Here is a 9818-nt window from a genome sequence, read left to right on the forward strand (position 1 = left end):
CTTGGAATATAAAGAAAATTTGTTAATGTTCGTGGTCAAAATCCCAAAAGAATTTCAATCGGTAGAATTAAAAACTATTATTCCTATACCAAATAAGCAGGCAAAGAAATAAGAACAGAAATTAAAAATGTTTCTGAATACAAAAATGTCATTTATAAATTCGAAGAAGCTAAAACACTCAATGAACTACAAATTTCTAAACATTGCATCTACTTAACCGAAGATTTAGGAAAATTGAACGCTTTAGACGGCTTCAAATTATTTATAAAATATTTTGAGAATCAATGGATGCAAAAGGTACAATATTCCCTTTTACAGAATACTTACAAAAAGGTGTTATGATTTCATTATTACAGATCGGTCCACATAACTTTTCAGTTTTCTGCTGTCTGCAATAGAAGCTAACAATAGCGTCATAGGAAAAATCATTCCAAAGAAGGCTACTTTTCTCAAATTTGTAGTATTTTTGCAGATGCAAGAATTTGAAAAATAAGAAAATTTTAACTATTGATGAATACCAATGGTAGTGTGGGAAAAACGCGTATTAAAAAGTTCTGTGTATTGAAAGAAGATGTGATTTCGAAATTCAAGAATGATCTCTTACAAGGTGCTATAAATCCTTCTAAATTCCTTTACCAACTGGTGTTATCAAAAAATAATTTAATTGTACAAATGGAGCCTGATGAAGATCTTTTTGAAGAATTATCATATTTGGAAGAGGACATTGAAGACGAGTCGTTAAACCATATTGAAACCAACCAGAATAAAATTAATAATAATATGTGTGTGGTTTGTTTCATAAAGCAGCCAAATATCTTATTTTTTCCTTGTAAGCACTTGAAAATTTGCAGTGAATGCTGTCTTACAGTGCAAACTCACAAAATTGATCAAACCAGTAAACTAGTATGTCCATTCTGTCGTGTAGAAGTTCATGAAACCCTTCAAATATTTATCTGATAAATAAATGATTTTTTTATGGAGGGGAGCGAAAGAGCCATGAAATATAAGGCCATTATGGCTTTATTTCTAATTTTTTTCTTAAGCAAAAAGTTATATATTGGACATTTCGTAAAAGGGACAACCATAATTATTAATCCTTATCTCTCATGGCTCTCCTTTTTTGTTATTAATTACTTTATACTTACTATAATAAAAAACTTTAAAGAAATGTGTACAAATAGGTACCGAACTTAACTACTGGAAAACAACATTAAAAAAATTGTTGACGTAATTACGTATGTACATATGTGTTTTATTATATTTTTAGTAGGAAATTGGAATTCGTGTTCCATGTTTTCTAATATCACTATTACAAAATACAACTAATCCCAATGCCATGTTAAAACTATAATACCGTCTACCATGCACTGGATCTTCAAGCCATTTATAAAGGTCGATAATTTTAATCTGATGGTCCTTCCGAAACGGTTTCCATCTTAATAATAAGAACAATTGATCTGTACTTAATCCATTTGCGAATCCAAACGTTGTTACTAATAGGCGTTCTCTACTCTATCAAATTTCGTAATATCCATTCCATTAAGAAGCCTTCTGCAAGCTTGCATACGATTTTTATTTATTATTTCTCTGCTTTGATTATTCATATTATTCGACGTGTGTTTTTTATCTACGAAACGTACATTCCAGGTAATAATGGAAGAGATAGAAATTTGTGATAAATTTTAGACGCTTCTTTATTTTGCCGAATATATTGAGCGAGCCTTTTGTCCTTCATGGTTATGAATCGACGCAATGCCTGGCAATAATGGAACCAGCAACCAAATATTTTTGAATCAGGGAACCTTTTTTAAATTGCGCTTCTCAATCCTGTTTCATAATCTGTTATAAAAGTTGCTTGTGACGGAGCAATAATGCTCCTTTGTATATAACTTAATAAATGCTGATATGCTTTTAGACACTTTTTGGTCATCAGTATGAAGAAAGGGGAATACCTAATATAGAAAAAATAATAAATATATAATTATGTATACATAATATAAAGCTATATATAGTTATGAATGGAATTAATTACCGAACCAAAGTATTCACAATGTAAGATTAATAGWTGTTTAAAGCTTCCTAGARKAAGTACAGAAAAAGTACCATCAATTAAACAGTTCTTTCGGAACAAAAAAACGCAATATCCAAAGTCTTTTTCTTGGTAGCATATGTTGAAAAACTGCCATTGTTTATTTCCATTTAATTTGGAATAACCGAATTTTTAAAATTTTTTAAATTTTCGCAATATACTGCAAACTCCGCTGTATTTTATCAAAGACAATATTTTTGCTTTCGTTTTGATTTCTGCAAAGACTTTATTAAGTAATTACTTAAAAAATAATAATTATCATGTGGGTGGTACTTATTCCATGCTAGTATTCACAAAAAAATTGCGAATACTTCCATCGCAATTGTTTTCAGTTGGCTTTTCATTAAGACGTGCCCATTTTGTCTTTACATTATTTAAAAATTTTAGTTCTTTGTACAGAGCCTCTTGATTATCGTGATTGTGCGCTTTACAATTTTTTGCTTTAATGCACTCGCTGCCAAATAACATTATTCGTGATGGACAATCCTTTACATAACAAACATAAAATTGTTTTCTAATTTAGTGCACTTTTTAATACATAATTGTTTCTAAAAAAATATATAAAAGAAGCTTGCTTTTATTGCTCTTCCCTGCAATTATTTCGTATGTCACACTCATGTTCACTATTGAAATTCACAAACTTAACTAATCAACATAATGATAAGATCTTGTAAACTTGTACACTTAACAATAAATTTGAAACAATACCATTCATTTCGTAAAGAGCAAGAAATAACGGAACTTTTCGAAAGCATATTCTACAATACAATAAATTTTTTTTAAAAAGCAATAAAAAGAACATTATGAAATTCAATGAGCAACAACGTGAAGAGCAACAAATAACGGCAAAAATTATTAAGCATTCACTTAAAATGCAAAACTATGAAAATGAAATAAGTCCCACTTAAAACAAAAACGCTTAACGAAATAAGTCCCACCAATTGACCAAAAGTGGGACTTATTTCGTGGGAGTTATTTCATAGACCCCAAAATAGTATACTCATAATCATTATCTTAACAATTAAAGTCTTGCGATATTTTTTATTTTTTTTTTTTTTGATGACTCATGCCCAGCTCTTGACCGATGCTACGGCTGCTACTATGCCGGTCTCTTTTGACCAATTTAGCGATTTTATCGCAATTTTCGACGACAGGCCTTCCGGAGCGTGGCGCATCTTCGGCTACCTCTACACCAGAACGAAAACGTTGAAACAATCGTTGTGCGGTGGAAATGGAAACTGTATGTTGTGTAACTGCACAAATTTTATTGGCGGCTTGAGATGCATTTTTGCCTTTATAGTAGTAGTATTGTAAAATAGGCCGTATTTTCTCTTTATTTTGCTTCATGTTTCCGACACTATAACTCACGAACGACTTAAAAGAAACGACAATAAATCAAACAGGTGTTAGCGCGTGAAATGAGCTTTCCAAAAAGGTATAGCATGACCCGATGCGACGAATAAAACTGGAACTACGCGCTCTCAGCGCCAACTAGCGAAAATACCGCAAGACTTTTTTGACAACCTAATATCTACAATCTGGAAAAGTTAAGATTCATAGCAACAGAGGTGAAATTTTTAGGATATTTAGTTTCCCACAAAGTTATAAAGACTAATCAAAAAAAAATTGAAATAATAAAAATATCCACTTCCAAAGACATTACAACTTAAAGTATTTTTTAGAATAACGGGGAAATATAGAAAATGTTTGGAAAACTATGGAAAAATAGCTAAGCCACTAGTACACTTAGAAGGAGAAACATCGCAACATATGTCTAAAAACAGTTTTTAATCTTAATTATTAAGGAATAATTGATTGTCAAATTAAAAAAAAATCATTACAAGAACAAATTGAAAAAGAACTGTAGGTGCGGTTTTATCCCAATATCAGCAAATATCGTTTCTGGCGCATTATCAAGATAAGTATGAAATAATTTGACTAGTTCAGATAAGTCGAAGGACTCAAGTGATTGCCTAAGAGAATCTCGACATTCTGCAGAAAGTAGCAATGAATATCCAATTCACGAAACAAAAAAGTCTTTGGACCATTTTAAGCAGCGCATGCTAATTGATAAGGGAGCAAACATAACTGTTTTAGAAACAATTTCTTACTTTAAAAATAAAAGATGTTTAATCGTATATCACATACCAGAAATATAGTTATTATTTAAAAAAGTATTTAAATCCAAAAGCAGTTAGAGGAATATTCTGGACACCAGAAGCAATAAAAACCGTTTTAAGAGAAGCCTCAAAAAACGTCAAAAAAAGTTTCAAAAAGATCATAAAGGAGAAAGCATATATTAAGAAGATATAAATTTAATCCTAAATAAAAAAAAAAACAAATAGTAACAAAAAATTTAGGAAATCAAGCTAAAATATATGTAAATACATAATTCATAAAGATAACATTAAAATTTAAATATAATAATTTATGTTAAAAATTCATTGCAAGCGATTATAGCGCACCAGTCGCTTCTTCTTTTCGCAACGTGGCGCCAACTGGAAATTTCAAGCGAAGCCAGCTTCTTCTCCACCTGGTCCCTCCAACGGAGTGGAGGTCTTCCTCTCCCTCTGCTTCCGCCGGCGAATTTTGCGTCGAATACTTTCACAGTACATGACCTAGCCAGCGTAGCCGCTGCCTCTTGATTCGCTGAACTATACCAGCGTGAGCTGCTTGAGCCATATGTAAAAGAATCGTTTCTGGCCACTTCCAAGTGARTGGCAATCAGAGAACTTTCCTTACTTGCGTGAACTTCTACACATGACTCCCTCCTCCCAGAATGTATAGCAATTGTCAAAAACTACTACTACTATTATGCAATAACAATCCTTTAAGTATATGGTATAGTAAAAGACAAATGGGCTGATTTGACAAACTCCACTATTTCGTCCACTATTTCTAGATAAATAAATAAAATATATTTTATTTGTCCATCACGTTTACTTTTCAGGGAAAATCAAAGTTTATCCTTGTACAACATTACATACATAGATTGGAAATGCATTTTTACTGATGCTTCCAAGGCCGACTTTTACACGTCATTTGTTATACTGATAACGTTGGAAATACATAAAAATCTGAACTCCTGCCCAATTACTACTCAATATGCACCGCGGAGACAACAGCCGTCTATAGTATAAAAACGTTAATATGTACAGATAGCAAGTCATCAATATCAGCTCTACTAAATGCATCCAACAAATCTTAACTCATTGCGCAAATTAGAAACAAACTAATAAGTAACACAATCATAAAAATTATTTGGATCCTTGGACACGCTGATATTGCCGGAAATGAATGGGCCACAACCATACCTTAACCATAATCAATATACTAGATGAATGCCCATACTTCAATTTGTATGAACCAGTATCTTTCAAAATAATAAAGTTCTTGATTTATTAAAAATAACATTTATTGTAACATCACTAATATTTCCGAATGCTTATCACGCCCAAAGTAAAAAGTAAATTTATTTATAATATATAATTTTTATTCCATAAAATCATATTGCGTGTAAATAGCTCTTATATGGTTGGTTCCATTTTTATTATTTGTGAAAAAATAATGGTATTATTATTTTAAATATAATAAAGATCGGCTTTGTTATGGCACTTTATACGTTATCGCTTAATGGCGTGGTCCGATTACGCCCATTTGCAATACCAACCGTCTTACGATGTCGACATGTGTGTCAAGTTTCATTAAGATATTTCGATTTTTAGTGGAGTTACAGTTCAAAATCGAAAATTTATAATTGAAGAAGAAATACCTAATAAAATGCGAAAAAAAATTTTATTGAATATTTTGTGTAGAGTAACACATGTTTGACAGATGTAGTGTTTATTGTACAATAATAAAAGAATTAATAAATATTGTAATATAATAAAAGAATTAATAAATATTGTAAAAGGTGATGCTATAATAGTATCCGGGAACATAAAATTAATAATCATATAATAGAAGGTGTATATTTGATAACTTTTGAACATACATTTGTGCAGATATTCCTTCATCTCATTCAGCAAAATAGAACTTGTTTTTTTTTAGCTAAACGAAAAAAACTTTTAAATCTGAAAGATTAAACAACTCTACAAAAATAACTATTTGCCTTGAATATCTTAGCAAATTGGTGTCCAGATTTCGAATATATTCATGAAGGTATTGAATTTGCTCCTATTTCTATTATATTTGAATATCTTATGTTTTGAACAATTATCGGCTTTTTAGCAAAAATATGTATTTGTCTTGTCAAAGTTTGAGTTCTGTGCACGCAAACAGAGCTGATCCCCACTCTCAGACTCTTGAAAAAAGAATATTCTGACGGAGGCCCGTCGAAGGAAAGTCAGCATTATTATTGAATGCGAACTCGCCAAGCTCGGATACCTACTCAAGAAGTGAGTAACTTTTTAATTGTAGTGAAGATATATAGTATCAAAGGAAATAGCTCTCTTGATATATGATTGGAGGGTTCTTAATTAACGAATTCTCTGATCACTGGTTTATTAGTTTTAACCTGGACAGAATACATCCGATCACAGAATCATATAAAAACTTTAGAAACACAGAATGGGATCTTTACGGCAAGAAGCTCCCATCAGCTGTTCCTGTTGCGCTAAGTCTAAGATCGAGGATATCTTCAGTTATGTATGTAGGTCTACCCTTGAAAATACGAGTCCTCTGAATGCTCAGAAAAGAAAAGGAAACCTCCTTGAGAATTATCGGAAATCATAAGTTCAAGCACTCCTATCTACGGAGGAAGTACTCATTGAAGAGCTTCAAGACGGCTATAAAGCCCTTACTCTTTCTAGAAGAGTGTCGTCCCCGCTTAAGATTAGCTGTGGCTACAGCTCTTCATATACAGGGGGACTTCAAAAACGTACGATCCGAGGCGGTTATTGGAACTCTAAATAAGCTTAGGATCGAAGGTAATCTCAAGCATATCATCTATAGTCTGCTTTGTGACAGAATGATTCCGACGGAGTGAGGAAGAACGTGTGCACATAAGAAAATAAATAAGGGAACCCAGCAAGAAGGCAACCAGATGGAATTTAAGAGTGTGTTATAGGGAAAGAAATCTTGGTTATAATTCGATGTCGCTCATTTTCATACGGCTACATTGGGATATTGCTATGACACCATTTTTTTTAAATTGATAAAATTAAATTAAGAAGTAAGGAAGAGCTAAATTACTTTTCATACTCTTGCAGGGAAAAAACACTCTCTCTCAACTTTATTAAGTTAACTCACATCTTGGGTGATATATGCTTTATATAGTCACCCGGAAATTCGAGATCTTTATAATAGGAAGTATTGTCTGCATTTAACCCTTTTGTGGTGCTATCCGAAAAGGATTCTCTCTGAATTTCAATTACAAAATCAACTAAACATAGATTCTGGCTTTCGCATTTTCGGTACCTTGGGGCTTGAACAGTTTTTGTAAGATTTAGTCAATTTTTGGATATAAGATTGTTCGTTGCAAAGTTGTATCCTTTTATATTAATTGCTTCTTGATTTGTCCGCTAGAAAGGAAAGAATCAGATGAAATTTAAAATCGAGTTATATGGGAAGTAGTAATGAGTGGAGTTATCAGATTTCTTCCATTTTCACTATCGGTAGGAAATCTAATCATATTTGTGTTGAGTAAATTTGGTTCTTGTAGCTTAAACGGTTTAAGAGATATATGTACATATACATAAATCCTATCATAGGACGGGAACATGTCCACTCTTTCAAAACTTTTTGCTCACAGGTGCCCCTTTCTTCTCTGATCAACTGTGCCAAATTACAGTCTTTTGTTGGCATGACAGTGGTCCGATTACTCCCATCTACAAAGACAGTCACCCCCATTTCAACTTGTCTCGTCATCCTGATCATTTATATATATGTATATAAAGAAATCTAGTATATTTATTTCGCTCAGTTTTAGGTGATTCGTAAAACCGTTAGGTAATCAAAACTATTGTAGTCTGTAGCAACATGTTGCAAGAGTATAAAAACTGATTGAGTATGTCGAGCAATCACAAAAATATATATTAAGAAACCACTGTGATTTTAGACCAAACATGTACATATTTCATTGCCGATAGAATTAATTATAACGAAACCAGAGTATCTATTTCGAATAGTTGTATACAACAATGCACGAATATCAAAATAATATTTAGCATTAGAAAAAAACATTCATACACTAGAAGCAGACAGTAACAATTCTGTGTTGAATTGTTTCAAAATTTTTAAATGTTTTTTCAATAAGTAACTATTAACTATACATATATTTTTTCTGAGTCTATCACGTCGCATTGTAAATTTCCACCGAAATTACCTTTATATGTAGTTGACTAAAATCCGTCTCTTTATTCGAAAATTTCAAGTTCATATAGTATTATTCTACCAAAAAAGTCTGTACTTGAAGGAAATAAAAACTTAATTTTTGCCGCTTCTTTGTTCTTTATAGGCCGATTTAATATAAATGTTTGAATGGAATTTATATCTTCTGGATAGAATGCCTCCTCCAAAATTTGTTTACCGTCTTCCGTTTCCACGTGGATTAGCAGCGTTTTCGCTACGAAACCTCCCTGAAACTGGAATGAAAATTTGCTGATCGCCTGTGGTTCCTCAAAACGTATTATAATCCATTGGGGAGTGCCCTAAAATTAAAATAAAGTAATTAATATGCAAATTAAATGGCGAAATGATTTTATACAGTTATGAACCGAAAGCAATTAATGGAAATAATATATTTCATCTTCATTGCAAATGTGAAAAAACCTTAAATTGAAGTTAACAAAAACAAGTAAGGAAGAGGGTGCTCGGGTGCAATCAAATATACCTTAAGCTGCAAAACTTTCTTAAATTTTTTTAGGTCTTTTCGGTTCGTTCGGGATTTTCTTCAATTTTGTTTTACATTAAGTTTTAAGAAAGCAGAAATAAACTTAATTATACTATCTAATCTATATTATATAATCTAACCTGGAGGATGGAGTCATGTGTAGAAGTTCACGAAAGTGAGGAAAGTTCTATGATCGCCATTCACTTGGGAGTGGCCAGAGACGATTCTTTTACATATGACTCAAGCAGCTCACGACTTCCGGTTTGACCAAGTATCCTCTGGGTAGCCTAAGAACATCGGTATGGGAGCCGCCACGTAAACAATCATACCAACGAAAAGGAACAACAAGCTTCGGATGAGTGACCCCTCTTTTGATGACGACCTTGGCAAACGTTATAAGGACTACGAATTGAGGGCATGCACCTGGAATGTCCGGTCCCTTAATTGGGAAGGTGCCGCTGCCCAGAAGAGTCCGAACGTGTCGCATGGCGCAGGGAAATGAATGTAAGTGATTTCGGTAGCAAATGACGTGACAAATAACTTTTGTTTTATACATTTTGCCATGAGATGCGTATTTCAGGCGCTAGGTAGACAATTTTATGATTTTAGCTGAAAAGGGGCTGCCTTTATGCCGCGATGTCTGAATTTGGTATCAATGCAAAACTAACACGGCTGCGTAAACTGACGTTGAGCAACACCAAAAGCTCCGTCAGAATCGGGAAGGACCTCTCCGTGCCGTTCGATACCACACGAGGTTTCAGACAAGGCGACTCCCTATCGTGCGACTTCTTCAACCTGCTGCTGGAGAAAATAGTTCGAGCTGCAGAACTTAATCGAGCAGGTACAATCTTTTATAAGAGTGTACAGCTGCTGGCGTATGCCGATGATATTGATATC

The 9818-nt window shown here is 33.0% G+C and overlaps 1 protein-coding gene across 4 annotated transcripts in view; it reads right to left on the reverse strand.

The window, feature by feature from the left end:
• Positions 1 to 1231: 1231 nt before the first annotated feature.
• Positions 1232 to 9818, reverse strand: part of LOC108977728 (nuclear receptor 2C2-associated protein) — a 29142-nt gene continuing 20555 nt past the window's right edge. Inside the window, exons 3-4 of one of the 4 annotated variants that reach the window (XM_018947586.1) lie at positions 8619 to 8739; positions 1232 to 1952 (exon numbers count right to left, since the gene is read on the reverse strand). In XM_018947586.1, coding sequence (XP_018803131.1) covers positions 1930 to 1952; positions 8619 to 8739 — 144 coding nt within the window. In that variant the 3' untranslated portion in view covers positions 1232 to 1929. Of the gene's footprint in view, positions 1953 to 5610; positions 5862 to 8414; positions 8740 to 9818 lie in introns of those variants that run through there. The other 3 variants (XM_018947584.1, XM_018947585.1, XM_018947583.1) reach the window with 3 other exon arrangements.

The sequence above is a fragment of the Bactrocera latifrons genome, unplaced genomic scaffold (assembly GCF_001853355.1).
Source record: "Bactrocera latifrons isolate USDA-ARS-PBARC rearing strain unplaced genomic scaffold, ASM185335v1 scaffold_945, whole genome shotgun sequence".
Classification (NCBI taxonomy): domain Eukaryota; kingdom Metazoa; phylum Arthropoda; class Insecta; order Diptera; family Tephritidae; genus Bactrocera; species Bactrocera latifrons.